General features: G+C 38.8%; 1 protein-coding gene across 1 annotated transcript in view; it reads right to left on the reverse strand.

Moving 5' to 3' along the window:
• Positions 1-9523: 9523 nt before the first annotated feature.
• Positions 9524-17940, reverse strand: part of SLC15A4 (solute carrier family 15 member 4) — a 30663-nt gene continuing 22246 nt past the window's right edge. The window contains exons 7-8 of the mRNA XM_009274320.2: positions 14255-14413; positions 9524-10941 (exon numbers count right to left, since the gene is read on the reverse strand). Coding sequence (XP_009272595.1) covers positions 10793-10941; positions 14255-14413 — 308 coding nt within the window. The 3' untranslated portion in view covers positions 9524-10792. The remainder of the gene's footprint in view (positions 10942-14254; positions 14414-17940) is intronic.

Below are 17940 nucleotides of genomic sequence, written 5' to 3' on the forward strand. Positions count from 1 at the left end.
TTGGGAAAGGGAAAAAGGCAAAAAATATAAGAATAGAACCCCCCACCCCAAACCCCCCCCCCCCCCCCCGAGCTTGAGGAAACTCAAAAGAGTTTCTGGCTAAGCAGACAACTGCAGGGACTGCAAGCTGAACCCCAGTGACTGAGATGGTGCCTCTGCTCCTTATGGTCTGGCATTTGACATCTGGATGGGTCTCAGCAGTAATAACCTTTTTTGTGGGCAGACCTTTTGCTTTTCAGTTACATGAGTGCTCAGGCAGTCTCGGTTTCCCATCTGCAAAAAACCCTTTTAAGCAAAGAATCTGTCATCTACTGCGTAAACCTGAATTATATAAAATAAGACTCAAAACAGTACGATGTGCCTCTCATTCATAATAGCCAGGAGCATCCTACTCCTGCTAGAGATGGCAAAGACGAAGCGCAGGTCTGGCGCTCTGTTAATCTAGGCTTGCTTGAAACATCCCAGGCATGTGGATCTCTTGGGAGCCCACATCATTCTGGCAGAGGCGCCAGCAAGTCCTGTCTCAGTGCTCTGCCTCACCGCATACCGTTACCCAGATGTCGTTCTGTGGCCCTTTGCTCTCTTGCTAGACTTGCGCCGTGCTTAGCGCATTAAAAGTTCCTTTCCTGGTGAGCCCTTAGCTGATCCCTGCGAGTGGAGTGGAACAAACTCTGAGCAAACTTACAAGGTACGTCCGTTGTACGCAGCGCTGCCGCTCGATGCGGAGGATTGCTGACACCGATCTGTTCAAAGCACTGATGCCGTTTGCAGTGGCTGAGGGCCGCGTCCCCATCTCCAACACTGCTGTTCACTGTAAGGACTCCTCTTCCTTTGCAAGGCACAACGTCTCCTGAAGTAATTTCCACGTGCCCTCTCGCAGAATGGGGAGCAGGGAGGGCTCATGAGCTGGGTGGTCGCACACAGGACAGCTAGGGACCATTAATACCCCCTGTCCTTGACGGCTTGTATCTGCAGCCGGTCCGCACCTCTAAATTTTATTTCACAGGCACATTTTAAATTGCTACATGTATATGAAAAGCTGACAGTCAGGTTCTCTGCCAGGGACACGAATCAGGTCAGGGAAGGGAGAATATTAAAATATCGTTTAATATACTGCAATAGACACAGCAGATGTTTAACTTTCTTTCGATAAAAATGACCCCATATCACTTTATTAACTTCAGGGATGCATTAGTCTCTTCTTCAGAAGGCAGAAGAAAATACATCTATTGTACCAAAAATTAAAGAGGCAATTGAAGGAGGATGTTATCATGGCATATTTTCCCACTACGTAGTCTGTAGGACTGAGTGATGCAGTAGCACAATTTTAATTAGAGGCAGCTCCTGTCAAGTCTTACTCGTATGTGCAAAACTAAACAAAATTAATTTGAACCCCGAATTAGCCATCTTTTCCAAGAAACATGAAAATCAGGCTGCTGGATTCAGCATATATTAACTGCTGAGAAATCATGTAAAGTTTCTTAGAACTTTTCTGATGTACACACAGGCAGGCACACTACATGTAGGGACATACGTAGGTAAGACCACGTATTTCGGTGATAGCCAAGAGTAGACAGACTTCCACCGATAGCCAACTGCTGTCTTGGGTATGGAATTCTGTAAGAATTAGGACAATGTAGAATCTGCAGATTATGTCATATTTTCCTTCACTACAGCAGAAGGCGATACCAGACTGCATTGTTTGGTGCTTGTGAGCACTTTTTCTTCCCTGCTCAGTTGGGTTCACTGTGTTGGTCAGATAATGCTGACTGTGAACATGAACTCCCACTGACATCAACTTTCCATGGCTTGTTGAAAGAACTGATTAGGATGGCAGCCTCTAGGAAGCCACAAAACATGCCGGGCCTTGGGGTCACAAGTACCCCTACTATAAAAAATGAAGCAAACATTTGTTTGCAGGATCAGGACCCGAACTCTGGAACACATCCATAAGGGACAAATCTCTTGCTTTACCTGGATCAGCGTACAGACTTTTGCTTCAGAAAGCTGCAAGCTGGAGATGAGCTGAAATTATTATTTTTCAAGATGCTCCAAGTGCTTTTCTCAGTCTTTGGAGTGTGTTTTGATGTCTTCTGCTTTTACTTCAAAAGCCTATTTGACCACATACGTTTGACACCCTTATAAAAATATTTGACGTGTTCCAGCAATATGAGAGTGCTTTGCAAAGCACACAGCTATTTTAGATTATTGTAGCACTTTGTGCTCTTGTAAGTACTTGAATTTAGACAGTTTTGTATCATGTAGAACAACTTCATAACATTAGAGATCATCAAATTTGATGAGTTGGAATTTAGAAGTGATGAGGATTGTGGACATGCACAATGTAATTCTTGAAATTATTAAACTTTTGAAAATCTCAACAGCGTCACTGAGGGGCTTTACCCACCATCCTCCACTGTTCCTGGGCTCAGTTAATAGCTGTAAATGATATTAGACCACGACACAACTGAAGTGTAGGCTACCGTAAGACAGTAAAGAGGAGAAAAATTGTAGAGGTTAAACTACCAAGATTCAAGTTTGTTGAAACAGGACTTAAGTGCTTCTCTAGACTTTTAGTAGCCGTTTGGCTTCTCTACACTGCAAAAATGCTTTAAAAAGTCACAGTTTTGCTTATTTTATGGTGTAATCGTTCGTCTACGCTGACTTGCTACGTTGACCCTTTAGGTGCAGAGACAAGATTGACTTGCAGCACTTAAACAAGCTATGACATGTCTGTTGAGCTCTCGTCAGTAGTTACAGGAGGGCTCTCAGCCTGCCCCCCGCGTGATCCGATACAATGGAAAGGACATTTGCAATACAGTGTTCGGTCGTGCTGCTTCACAATGGGGAGATTAAAATTACATGCAATTAGCAGGGGCTCAGCTGGTGACCATGGAGTTGTCAGAGGTGACTCAAACATGTCTCTAAGCTCTCCTTCCTACTACGAATGCTTTTCTCATTTAAATTAATCCAGATAAAAACTGCTAAAACGGGTAAGACTTGTAGTCCATACAGAATAATTATCAATATGAGGAGTTAACATAGAACAGCTATTGACAGACTAATCTAGATACGCTCCTAGATGTCTGCCGTTGTAGACAATCCCCAACATAAGCTATTGAGACCTTTACTCTATGACTGCTCCCTCGACTTCTTTCTTCTAGTCTGATTTAGAGTAACTCTTCAAGCATTGATTTTAAGATTTGAGCACCATGCTCAAGCCTACTGCTAAATCACAGCAGAGACCTTCTGCACCATCGTATCCAAACAACTTCCTAAGCAATTTTTTTCATAATAGCTTCACCTTTGAGGGATGAGACAGACCAGAGGTGTAGTCCAACAGCCCATGATTCCCATCATAACTTAACTTACAAATCTAAGGGTTTGTATTTGAATAAAAGTTATTTTTATAATCTGTGTAGCCCAGGCTGTACACTAATAATTACCATAACAAGGGGCTGTGTAATCTACAGCGCTAGGAGAAGGCAGGTATAACTAATCATGTAACAAGACCACTACTGGGTTAAACCTCACTGTAACGGTAGGAAAAAAAAAGCCCAAATATTATTTGTATTATCTGTTAGCACCAATGTTAAACTAAACCAAAGCACGGCCAGTGATTTGTGCATCTTCTGCAGTGCGGCTCTGACAGCCCTCTGGAAACACCTCTGGGATTTTCATGTAGCAACAGTGAAGAAATTAGAAGATGCAGTAATAATTCATTAATTTTAAAGCTACTCACCTTTTAACTATAAATGACATTGTAAAAGCTTGGGTTACAGCAGAGATCCCTTCTGCTGCTTTTATCCTACTTTTTTCTGCCATTTTAAGTAATTTACCTCTTACAGTGCTTGTGCTGTATTTACAAGCAGAGACCACCTGGCTCATGTTTCTGAGTTACGCCTTTGAGGTGAAATGTCTGCTGTTTGAGACTAATCATCTACCTCCCTTTAGTCCTTCAGGCCTTTAAGTAGAAACATTTGGGTAGCTTTTAATTCATTTCTGGAAGAATCAAGATGAAATTTATCAACTCTTGAATTGCAGGTTGCAGCATCTAGAAGGTTCTTTTTTATGCTGAATAGATGAAATAATACACAACCAGCTTATTTCATCCAGGCTAGTCTGCAGGGTTTCAGACCTTCAGAAATTCAACCTTTTGAAACATCTTCTTCAGGCTTTTATGCCTCAAGACCAACATCTCAAGACATATTTACACAAGATGCCGTAGAATTGAAAGTGTTTGTCTGCAGTGAGCCCAAATGACATGGTCCCATCCCTCAGGTCTTGTTCCACCTAAACCTACGAACAGAGCCACCCCAGAGGATCACTTCTCCATTTCTTTAACAACTTGGAAGAGAAGGGGAAGGGCACATTCCCTCTCTTACCCCAGGAACTCTAGTCTCAAACCCAGACTATCGCCTCTCACCGTAAACCGTCTGCCATAACACTGCACTGCTGCTAAGGTCTTCTGTGCCAGCTGGTGGACAGAGGCAGCAGAAACAACAAAAATGACCACCGCCACCGATTTTTGTAAAGTCACGGTTAATTGAATTCCTTCCGTCAGCGACAGTCTAATACAATACTAAATTCTGCATTAAAAACCTAGGAAACTTTGGGACGCCTACCAAAACACCACATTTCTTTTAATTTGTGATCAGCTGACAGCTATTTAGACGGTACGGAGGTTATCAATCAGTAACATCTTAAGAAACAAGCAGAAAAATTCCTGATGTTTAACGTAAGAGCAATACTGGAATTCGCTGAAGCCAATGAGGGCACTCCCATTTATCCAGCCAAGAGCTCAATGTCGGGATATAATTGTTATTGTGAAATCATACCGAGTCATCAAGCTGTCAAGGAGTACTTCACTGACAATATGTTACACTGGAATTAAAGAGAGAATACAGATAACTTCACTATTAGAAATGCTTTACTAGCATAGCTTTTTTTTTTAAACCTCCAAGTAAATAGATAACTTCACTATTAGAAATGCTTTATTAGCATAGCTTTATTTTTTAAACCTCCAAGTAAGATAGCCAAGCCAGTGCTCTGCAGTCATCCCTAGCCTTCAGACAATTTTCTAAAGCGACAGAAAAAAACCCCACCTCCCCCAAACGTATGGAAAAAGCTAGAAAAGAGAAGTATCGTATCTGTTGTAACGTCACGTGAAGTTGTGCATCTGTACGTCCGCCTTACGCCACCCTTTGACTGGCTGCTTTCCATTTTCTAGCTGACTATTACCCTTCTCCCCAGAGGTAGCAGCGTGTCAGGAATCGAGGGGATAGAGCTTATCAAATGCTTGGGACGTCTTTCAAAGGAAAGAACAAGGATTTAAATGTAAAGTTGCACTTCACAGGTGTCGCTAGGATCTCACTCACGTTCCTTGGCTCCAGAATTACTTGCAATTGCGTTATCCTCCGCCTAGCTATGAGCGGGATGAAAACTCACTTCCAAGTCTGCCAACGTGTCATCTTAATTATTTCACGCTAGGAACTTAATCCAGGTTTTCCGGTGCAGGACATTAATTTGCCAGACAACATTAGGAAGTTGTGCTTTAACTCTGGATCACTTTGACAAAGTTCTAAAATGTGAAATTAATTAATGGGAACCCTTCCCCACATTTTAATTATTGAAGCATCTGCATAGCGATCTGCCTACAACTTGGAGCTATACACCAGCTCTTGGCATCTCCTCCCTCAAGCCACTTCATCCTAACTCGGAGCAGAACACTGCTCTTCACAGATGTTTAGTTTGCAGACTAGTAGTTTATAGCATCTTGCCTGACAGTAAAGCCATTTGTCATTACGATCAAGTTAATAGTTATTATTACTTAAATATGCTATAGTCATTTTGTGTTGATACGTGGCATTAACCAGTTTCCACAGCTACAGCAGACAGAACAATTCAAGACCTTAGGGTCTCCTGAGAGTTCAGAGCCAAGAGAAAACTACTCTTGAAAAGGTGATGGGATAGATAGGAAGAGATCATGATGTACAGCATTAGATGTGCAGAGACAGTCAAGTATATTTCACAGCTTTCACACAGCATGTTATCAGTTTGAAGTTCCATCTTCAAAAGCCTAAGCAATATTTACCTTGTTTTCCCTTGTTCATTAAAGTGTTCTATTTCCTGTCAAAAGTGATCTATGGACTCTGTCGTATCACTAAATCTCATTACTGACTAACACTTCCTAGGAAGGGGGATGAGAAGTCTTATCAGTAGAACGCTACGGTAGCTGTGCACCGAAGGAGGAATACAGTATTGGAGTATGTCTACGCTGCAGTCTCAATGCGCCTGCCATTTCTGTGGACTAGATCTAAGACCGCTGGCTGGACGCTGATGACATGTACCTCTGAAGCAGCAAAGCCAGCCAAGGACCGTCCGTACCAACCTGTGCTGTAGTTCCTCCGATGGGTATCTAGCTACCTCAGCACTGTCTACGTAAAACGCAGTCGCAGCTCAGCTGAGCACAGACATTCCTTCCACTAAAGGACATCCATTAATGTTACATACGTATTTTGAACTTATTCACTGTAGGAGAATGTCCTGATAAAGGAAGCATGTTTAAGAAAGATATAAAAAATACATATAATGGAGTATGGAATTAATCAAAGAATGGAAAGAAAAGTAAGCTTTCATCCTTCAGGATATAAAGTAGCCACTTCAACTTCCCAGTTCTTTCTGTTCTGATCAATCCTCAATACGCCAGGTTATTTTACCTCCTTTTTCAAGCATTACTACAGCCACTGGCAGAATGAAGGTAGTGGGATGGATTGTAATTAATTCCCAACTCCGTGCTTGTAAAAAAGTGTAATGCTTTTCATCCTTCATTACAATCTTGTAAGTCCAACAGACTGTAGGTTAGAGATTACTAGTCACGTAGTAAGGCTTATTTGAAAACCACTGTAAGTGGATCCAATTACTATGTAACTAGGTTTTGACAACTATTCTTTCCACTGACTTAGAGAACAAAATCTATGCTGTGAATACTGTAATGGAAAAATTAATTCCAAGATGGAAAGGACTATTAAACCATATTGTGTACATGACATGAAAAAACAGCCAGCAGCCAGATTATATTAACTGTCACGAGGCAATCTTCACTGAAAGCACTGTTCATTGCTGTTCTGAACTTAGTGCTACCCGGAGCACAATGTCTGTTTACATACTTATCGTTTAATAGCTTCTGACCCTAGTTCTCTATTCTTTCACTGCAGTTGCATCCTTGCTCTGGGGCCAGCAGGTACCATGCTCTCAGGTACGTGCATTATTCCACCGGCAGCGCTGAGTGTTGGTCTACAAATTCTCTGCTTCCTCAGAGATGAATTTGCATCTCAAGCTATTGACTGTTCAGATGGAAAGCACTGTAATCTGTTTCCCCAGAGGGCTTGTCTGCGCTAACATAACTTGCCCTGCATATAAAGAAAATCACTAGCATAACATTTTTCAAAAAGCAATTTCAAACACAAAAAAAAAAGTTAACTCCATGCATCTTTTAATACAGGTTTATTGTTAAGCTGAAACCTTGCCTGACACGCGTCAGCCCTGAGCAACTTTTGTTAAAAAACCCAAAAAGACACAAACCAAAAACAACTCATAGAGTTGACTAGACTTTTAAGGGAAATACTGATGGATGCCTCCATGCATCTTAATACAGGTTTATTGTTAAGCTGAAACCTTGCCTGACACGCGTCAGCCCTGAGCAACTTTTGTTAAAAAACCCAAAAAGACACAAACCAAAAACAACTCATAGAGTTGACTAGACTTTTAAGGGAAATACTGATGGATGCCTCTACTACTGTAATTAAACTCACTCTGGAGGTTTCTATCAGCAGAAGACATGAAAAAGACTCCTCTTTTCTGAGGAGGGATATTCAGTATAGACTGTAGACACAAAGGCACGAGAAAACCGGTCTTGCTGTACTCTTGAAAGATCCACAATTACATGAGCAATGCGTCCACCTTATAATCTCAAATAAAACAGAGGCAGCTATTCTTCATACATGATCGGATTATAGCTTGCATAGGCATTGTAAGGTACACGCTTATTCTTTTCATAATTCTTTATGAGTAAAAGTAATGAACTTTAATCAGATACCTGCTCTCATGTTGAACAAGTACTTACTTTTCAATGTTGTGCTTTGAATTTAAGACACCTGGGAAGTCAGAGGCTTAGAAAAGTCCGTTGGGGTGACTCCTGTCAGATCTTCCTATTGCGCTGGAACAATCTATGAAGTGAATGTAACTAAATTCAAACTGTATGCTTCAAGGTAGTTCATTAATGATGAGGTGCAGTGCTCAGTCACAAAGTTAATTGATTAGTCTTATTTCTGTGACTGGAGTGGAAACACCAAAAGATAAGACGGGGAGGAAGAATCAGCTAAGCCTTTGAGTCACAAAAAGGCCTTATCCCTTTGATGAGAAGTGTCAGATTAATCTTCATAAATGGTCATAATTACTTGTGCCTGGAGCTCAGCCAAGTCATTCCAAATAAAAATTAAATTATACAACTGATTGCATGTTCAGTCTCATCTCCAGAGTGTTAGAACCACCACAGCCCTACAGAAACATGCAGACATTTACTGTATGCTTCTAACAGGGTAAAAAGCATTTGCCTAAATATTGAGTAGGCTAACCTAGTATTTATTGATTACATTTTTCCTCAAATAATAGTTTCACTAAAGCTTGCCTACACAGACTGTCACAGTTACTGTTAGACACCTAGTTTCTTTGGTGATCTGCAGATTACTCTCCATTCTGCATTAAATTCCGTTTTAACTACAATCAGCAGACCCATATCAGATGGGAAATTTATGAATGCTGTTGAAAAATTTTAGATTTTGGGGAAAAAATAGTGAAATTAATTAAATTCACTTACCAGAAAAGGGATGAGTATACAGACACCAAAGCTGATGACATCTAACACCAGAAGCAACACTCATCTTGGAGGTTCTGAGAATAGTACTAGTCCTTCAGAAGAAGGAACACTTCTAAAAGCAAAATCTTCATAAATCTAGTAGAATACTGATTAGTGGGCACAACCGAGTTCTCTCCTGTGATTATGTATGTTTTGCAATTAATGAAATAAACATGAAACGCTACAGATTCATCCCCATATCAGAAGTCCATGACTAAAACAATATACATTCAAGAAAGAAATTTTTTGGTCCCTCTATGTTCCTTATGCAGCTTATACCACCTTACTATTAGGTCTTTTTAGCCAATTGTAAATGGGATATTCCAGAAACAGCACGTGGAGCTTTTAAAACAAAGTTAGTTAGAAAAGGAAACTAGCTTTTCCTCATATGAGATGTTGCTTACTTATTTTCTTTAGTTATTCCAATTCTAAATCATACCAAGTAATGCTATAGCTGAAGCATCTCCACTGATTTATCTTGGTAAAGACGGGACAGCTTGCATACTGCTATATTATCTGACAAAACTAATAGGATGCCAGTGTATGTTTAGAAATCTTATAGGATTCCACTGTATATTTAGGAAATAAAGGCTAAAGAACAAAATATTTGTAGTATAATTTTATTTACCTAGAAACAAAGGGTCAAAAGTCACAGCATGGAAGTTCATTTTATTTTGTAAACTCATTAAAAAGATGTCCATGTACGAAAGAAGGACATTTTAACAATGTAAATGCAGACAAAGGAAACTATAAAAATTCAACACATAAAAAGTTGAGTTTTTATTTTCTTTCTGCATAATTCCTTGCATCTTCCATACCAGTCTGCGCACAATCTTAAGTACAATTGTTAGAATCATTAAAATTCAAGAGGCTAAACATAAAACCATTTGCTCTCCTATAGGAATGTGTTGCTGAAAGATACAAACCCTGTAGCATGTTAGCTAGAAGTAAGACACAAGACTGAAGGAACTGGCTGAAAGGCTTCTAAATTGTTATTGCGCGTTTATCTTCTGAGAATTCAATCTCAGTTTTCTTTCTGCAAATATTTCGAATATTCCTTAAGGAAGTAACAGCGTTAGACTGAACGGTGCTTTGTCAAAAGATGTATGTTTCCATATTGTCCTAATACATCTAATGCAGATTCAAAAATAAAAACATTTCTGAAGTCAAACCGTTTCAGTCCCAACAAGTGTTTATTGTGCACCGAAACTTACAGCAGCTATATGACAAGCTACTGTGACATATAATGCAGTCTTCTTGACTGCAAGTTTCAACTTAAATCCTTGAGACACTGCCGGTGAAAGGTCAATTATAAAACTACATTTCTTTTTAATCTGAGCTAATCTGCAGTTTAATTTGTCCCTGTTTCTCCCCCAAAAATGACTCTCCGGATTGAAAATTTATTCTTGTAACCACTATTTGAGGTTTCTGTAAAATGTTTCCTTTCCGGTGTCCTCAATGTAGGCTTGAGACTGTTGAGCGTTTCTCTAGATCCACTGTTCTTCACTAAGAAGAGTTTTTCAGTCAGGAACAATCCATGTCACATGTGACTCATTATACTGAATTTCCAAGTGTAAGCGTCCCAACTTTCAAGAGTTAAGTAAACATCTCACAATTAACAAAGAGCATCCTGCGTGCCTAGAGTTAATACACTTCCAAGATTCATGTTTGTCCTCCGCCAGGACGTAGTGCAAGAAATGAGCCCCGCCAACATAAGGCACTTACCTACGTTACACGAGAAGGGGCAGGGGCGAGAACTCTTGTAACATGAAAGTCTGGTAGGAGTCTCACTGGAGAAAACAAGATCTCGCAGACTCAGGGTGCGCTGCCACTTCATTGTGTGCTGCTGTAATAAAGTCTGCTCTGTAACAGGTATCAGATCCTCCCGTTGGCAGCCACTTCATTAATCTTCGATTTTTGATGATCATATTTCACAGAAACAATAAGGAAAAGCAAGAGGGTTGCTCCTTGGATAGCAGCCAGCAAAAAAAAATAATAGTTTAATTGGCAGCCATTAATATTACCTAGAAAGAATTGGGGAGGAAAAAAACACATTTATAAACAATATACAAATAACAATGTCAAGCCCTTCAAGCTTAAGTAGTGAAGACTTTTCTGCAAAACATGGGCAAACCCAAACCAAATCACATTTCCATCTGACAGCACAGTTTTGCTTTTAATTATCCAGAGCAAAAGATGGAGCTTCTGAGGAAGATGCACACAGTACAAGGATTGCTTTCTTTTGTGCTTCGATGCCTTAAACCAAGTAATGTCCCTGAAGAAGCTGATACGCTGTTACTGCATGATTTCTTACTTACAAAAAATTGCTGGAAGCTCCTCCTACCACTGCAAGAACTTTGTGCAAACAAAGACTACACACATATAGCAGTGGGCATGCTCCATGAGAGTCAATACAATTTTAAAAGGCTGATAGGCTAATAATCTTCCTTTCTTCCCCCTCCGCCCCCGCTTTTTTTTTTTTAAGTCTGGTTTCTATACTGCAAAATTGCAATGCTTTGCTGACTTCAGATAAAACGGCTAAAAACGTCAACGTGTATTTTCATACACGATTTACTTTCTTCGTAATGTAAGTAATAGAGATCACTTATCAATTTTTGAGGAGATGACTCATTTCAAAAGCAGAGAAAGAAAACATCCCTGTGCTGTGGCCACTAAATGGACTTGAAAAAGAAATTTCTGCAAATAAAGGCCTGGACTGTAAACTGTTCAGAAACAGCTCCCAGTGAAATGCAGCATTCAGAATGGAAGCAAAGCTACACTCATACAGGCTAGTAACTTAAACCCTTTACCATCTTCACTAGATGTGCTTTTAAGGAGCCTGGAGAATACAGTGAAGTGCTAAGGCTTTAGTCAAAGCAAAAAAAGGTGGTCTCATGTTTTACACCTTAATTGAAACAGGTAAAAGTATGATTTTTTTGTACTATATAGACTAGAGAGTCCTCTCCAGCAGCCTTTTCAGCCTTGCTTAATGCTATACGGTCTCTCTGCATCTAGAGGCCTGCACCTCCCTTCTCTGCTAAGTGAAAGATAAAAGAATCAAAAAATGAATGCTATTAAGGAAAAAGTTTGGCAACTCTGTAGATATAAAGAAAGCAATTACTGAGATTTTCTCTCAGCCTTCTTTTGGAACAAAGTTTAGGGTTCATGAAACCATACGTGGTTTGGTTTTGGTTCAGTTCACCTTTGACACTCCCTCAAAGTTAGTGATGCTAAAACATTATTCCTCTATTAAGAAATGTTCACTAACAATTGCTGTACTTCCAAGAACAATATACTGTGGCTCATTTCCAACATGCCACATGAGCCACAGCCAATTGAACCATTATGATTATCAAAAAGGTGAGAGAGAGTAAAAATAGTGAAGTATACATTGATCCTAACAAGCTGTTCATGCAGCATGCCTATAAATGTTCAGATTAAATTACCTTAATTACTGAAACTTAAGATACAATTAAATGAACTTATAATAAAATGCAATAAAATTAAACGGAGTCTGTCCTTGACATTTAAAATACAATATACATGTGAATCTCCATTTCAAGAGCAGACGTATTTAAAGAGTAGTAATTATCCTTTATGAGATGGGATATTAAACCCATGAAATCTCATTTTTTGTCAAAGAAATAACAGTCATTTCAACGGCAGCAATCAACACTGAAGTGCCAGCAGAGAGTGAACTTTCTCAGTAGATTTTGGAGGCTGTCAGTTACCTCAGATGATACCACGAGTTAGCATACATAGCAGAAACTCAGTGCACGTGCTTGTAGTTATTATACAGCATCTAATGAAAAATTCAGAAGTCATTCATTCATAAAGACTCCTCCTTACAATTTCTAGCCTGGAAGACCTAAGTAAATTTTAGATGTGAATTTGATAACTTTCAATAATGTTATACCAAATGAAAACTGAGTTTTAAACAGTTACTGATATAAACAGTTAAAACAGTAGCTACTATGGATGCTACAAATCAAAATCACCCACTGAGCGCTTCAACCTTAAGCCAGACCTATAGCTGCTGAGAAGGCTTGATTGTATATCGAGTCTTTGGACTAAGAAAGGTAGAAATATCCAGTTCTGACAGCTGTCCAAAGGACAATCCACTGAGCTGAGTAGCTTATTCAAAACAGATGACCAATGAGTCATGAAAGGTAACATCCAGTTCTAGCCAACTCTGGATATATTTAGCACAACCTAAATATGTTACAGAGAGAATATTAGGCACTGTCTTCTCTTAGGCTGCTTCAGAAAACAAAGGCAAGAGGCTAAAAAAGCACCATCAAATATCACATGTTAATTTGTATGAAATTATTATCCTCCTATTGAGCCCTTATCAACTGAACTATCTATACAGAATTGCAGAAAAAGATACTCTTCTAATTTTGAAATGGACTGGGGAAAAAAGTCTGAATGTGATTAAATTTTCATTTGGTGAGGACACTTCCATAAAGTTAAGGCTACTTGTCATCTTTTGCAGTCTTTTAAAGAACAACTTATAAACCAAAGATGACAACTTGTGGCATATGTACTGTTCCAGACAACATTACTTTTTGGTGGCATGCAAATCAAGCTGAAATGGCAAATTCTCCCATACCAAATTTCAAGTAAGTTTAGGCTGCACTTTTAAGCCATGTATACACAGTAGGTCTAGCATATGTTTTAAGAACTTTTCACACTCCTTCTGTTGGAACTAATTAGCCCATTGATGATGGTATGATTTTCTGAAATTCCCAAGGTGCCACCTACTGGTGCCAATAATTATTTTTAACTTCAACTGGCAATACAAAGCAGACGATACATTGGACTTTAAGAGTATAAATAGCTAGCAGACAGAAATGCAAAATTAACTCATGGTAATTTTGATGAAGTCTCTTGAAACTAGGAAGCTGAATAATCACTAAGAGAGAGATGGGTACATTTTACTCCCCATAACCGCAGAAAGTAATTTCAGTACTTTATACCAAATATATTCTTCTTCCACACATAATTTAAGTATTTTTTACTAAAATACAAAAATTTATAAGTAATTTCTAGTGATGAAATGCAGTAACAAGCTGGTAATTGACAGGCCTTACAGAGGCAAAATACTACATGCGTGTTTCCCATGCTTTCATGAGGGCAATGTACCATTTTGCATAGTCACATTACTTCATACTTACATGCAAGATGAAACTTTGTCTTTAACAAAATAGTAGACAAATTTATATTTTTAAAATAATAACTATGCTAAGACTGAACAGTTCCACATGCTTGATGCTTAACTGCTTCTGAAGGAAGCCTTCTACTTCATAGATTATGAATACACTGAAAGTAACTTACCAAAATCCGTGTGATTACTCATCCAGCCGATTTCTTTAATAGACACCAGTGCCAACAATCCAGAGCCAACAAATGATCCAATCCCCGAAAAGAAAAAAAACAGCCCCATAATAGCACTCTGCATAGATTTGGGAGCAGCTGAATATGCAAATTCTAGACCTGTTTTAAAAGATTAAATAAAAAGCTGTTGGAAGATCTAAGAAACAGTAGTAGTTCATTCTAGTGTAGTGTTACAGCAGTTACAGATGTATACTGCTTCTGGTATGTTAAAGACCTAAAACTAGCCTTGGATTTCAGGAGACAGGGAATTGAGGTAGTGAATCCCTATCAGTTCCCAGTTCCCTCTAATTGCTTTATGAACCCTGTTAAAGGTCATCAACATATCAACCCATTAAATGGACAACATTTGAGACACGCATTTTGATCTTATTAATATTACATGTGTAAAAACAAGACATCTTCTGAGACAGCACATTCATTTTTCTGTCTAAAATTATCCTCGAAGAAATTTATTACACTTACTCTAACCTGGCAAGTTCCACGCTCCCCATTTCACTTGTTTCTATATTGCCTATCTGCTGTGCAGTATTTACAAAGCCAAAGCACACCCCTGCTGAGAACAAAGTACTCAGGAACTGAAGGTCACTCTCACTCTGACCATGAATATTTATTTCTCACAGACTCAGTGTCTGTATCTCTGAATGTGCAGACAGAGAAATTAAATCCTCGAAGAAATTTATTACACTTACTCTAACCTGGCAAGTTCCACGCTCCCCATTTCACTTGTTTCTATATTGCCTATCTGCTGTGCAGTATTTACAAAGCACACGGCATTCCCTGCTGAGAACAAAGTACTCAGGAACTGAAGGTCACTCTTGCGTTGACCATGAATATTTATTTCTCACAGACTCAGTGTCTGTATCTCTGAATGTGCAGACAGAGAAATTAATTGTAACTGGAAAGGCAGTAATTAGTTTTAATTTTGATCTAGAATTCTCCGAGCTCATTGCTTGCTGGCCCATTCTTTTCAAGGCTTGTAGAAATGGGACTTCAACTTCAAACTACCCTTACTCAAATTTCAACTAATAAACCCAAGAAAAACATACAGGTGATGTAAATTTGAAAATCTGTGCTACTGAATTTTAGTACCAACCGAACACACTGGGTTACGCTCTGCCTTGCAAAGACTAATGCCCATGATTAACCCTCCTTTTTAGAATAATATTCCTGTCAAACATCAAATGGGATTATTCACAAGAGAGTCAAATACATTCTTCGCAGAGCTTTTTCTTTGACAGGTGAAATGCTTGTTTCAAAATAGTCTGCTTCATACTGAAAATTAATGCTACCTCATCTAACATTTTTCTTGGCAAAGAGAGAGCACTATAGGCCTGAAAATGGCACAAATCTTATGTCCTGCATAATAAAGGTACGCTTTATTTTCACCGTTACTGGTATTTGACTTTTGCTACTCCAGACAGAGTTTAATAGAAATACACTGGCATTTCTTTTCAAGAAAAGGCTTAACACTTCAAGCCAGGTGGGTCAATTTGCCTGTTGTAAGGGAGGAACTTTGTTCTTGTAAAAGAAACAGAACTGTATGTTCTCACTGATCTAACAGCATTCTGCACTGCCACCTGAGAAATCTCTGATAACCAACACGCTGCTTCTCTTTTCCTTCGCAAAACACATTAGAATGGGCCAAGAGCAACCTGTCTGTGATTCTAGAAGGGAACCGAAACATTCTTCGTGCAACTCAGCTGTGTGGGTTCCTGTAAATTCAAACCGTAATGAGAGAATTGCTACAGAGATGGAGAGACATCTGCAAATGGGGAAAGGAGGGCGGGGGTGAAATTATATTTATTTTGAGAATTAAAAACTCAAGTTTTTTTTCTAGGCTTTGCCACCAATATAACAATTCAGATTTTTCAAGGAGTATTTATCTGTCCAATCTCACTTAAAGAGAAAAAAAGTAGACTACTCTCGGGATACAGTAGCTTGTTTTTTAACCTTTTGTTAAGTTATCATAGCTGCCACAAGTCTCCAGAGTTATCAGTCACATTTTGGTCACCAGGCTTTTGTACATTCTGTACAAGTTAAGCTCAGGTATATCACATGAAAGGATCTGGCCCATTTCTTCCCTTGTTTGTTTTACAGATATACTGGATGCGAGTGCTACTGCTGGAAAAAGATCTTAAGACTGAAAACAAAGACCAAAATGGGTGTAACACTATACACTTTTTGCAACGAAATAAGGCACGTTTCTAAACTTGAAAAATGCTTCCGGCAACCCTAATATTTAATCTGGCATAAAGAATATAAAATCTTTTCTTTGCCTTCAGAGATATTTTTGCCTGCTGGCAGCCATTAATAACAATTTCATGCTACCTCAAACAAGCAGTTTTGAAATTAAACCCTCTAGTTGGTGTTGTCATGTGAGATTACGACTCCCAGTTAAATAAGGGTGCTTTAAGAGGATTGACAGAATAATACAAAAAATTAATGCAATGTGTGTCATCTTTTTAAAGGTACCTCAAGTGTAACTAATGTGGCTTAATAAGAATATGCTTAGTTTTACAGTAAACAAAACAACTTATGTTTCTGCTGTTATGATATTTAGTCCCTTTTTGTTCACAATAAACATTTCCAAATCACTACAGTTTTGTAACCATTAACACTTTGCTTATTTAAAGCTGAATTTCATAGCACAATAGATGCCTTTATCAACTTTTAATATCAAATTGGTAAAGTATACTCTATTAAAGTCTTGAGAGGCCTTCTTAAGGATACTAAGAATTCAGTTTAGATAACAATCAGAAGGCAGGGAAAAAAGCTGTAAACAAATCGAATGAAAGTGTAATACACAAAGCAATTAAGATCTGCACAGAATTTCTGGTTCAAAGAAAGAGAAGCATTTGCATTTTTCCTAACATTGACCAACAGTTTCTGAAGTTATAAAGCTGTTGGTACAGACCCAGCAAGTGCAGAACAGCAGGGTATTCACATAAGAATAGCGTAAGCCTTAAAGACTTGACTTCTCATGAAGAAGTCCACTAGAACAGTTGAAAAAAACCAACCCTCAGTCTGGAGTTCAACAGAGAATGCATAAAGTCTTTGACCTTTCCACAAGCTGCAGATAGGTTTATTATTTTTTCCTTGCGAACACCTATAAACTAGTAACAGTGACTGACAGAGAAACAAGAATCTGTAAGAGGGAAGAAATGTATTTATTTTTGCATTTCTGATAAGTCATCTGTTTATCTGAGTTCAGATTTAATTGGCCAATCCCTGCAGTTGTAACTAACGGTAAGTAATTCATTTTACTCTTTTGATAAAAATGCTAAATAGAGCCTTAGTTTTAATAAGTAACTCAATTAAGCAAGACTTCCATCTTCAGATTTTTATGTGTTAGGATTTGTGGCGGCTACTGTTCACACATAATGAAATGTACTGTAATATAGGACAGCAATGACTGCAGATACGTCCTCTAGTAAAGGGGTATATATTGATTCCACTGCTAAAGCATACTTTCCATTTAAGAATCTAAAGTGTTTAGCATCTTGGGTCTTAGTGTGCTTTAAAGATAACGATGTCTCCCAACATCTTACTAGTTGCTTATGGAAGCCAATTAATTCAAGGACTTGCCTATACATCACTGCGGGGGGGGGGGGGGGGGGGGGAAAAAA

Source organism: Aptenodytes forsteri, unplaced genomic scaffold (assembly GCF_000699145.1).
Source record: "Aptenodytes forsteri isolate BGI_AS27 unplaced genomic scaffold, ASM69914v1 Scaffold79, whole genome shotgun sequence".
Classification (NCBI taxonomy): domain Eukaryota; kingdom Metazoa; phylum Chordata; class Aves; order Sphenisciformes; family Spheniscidae; genus Aptenodytes; species Aptenodytes forsteri.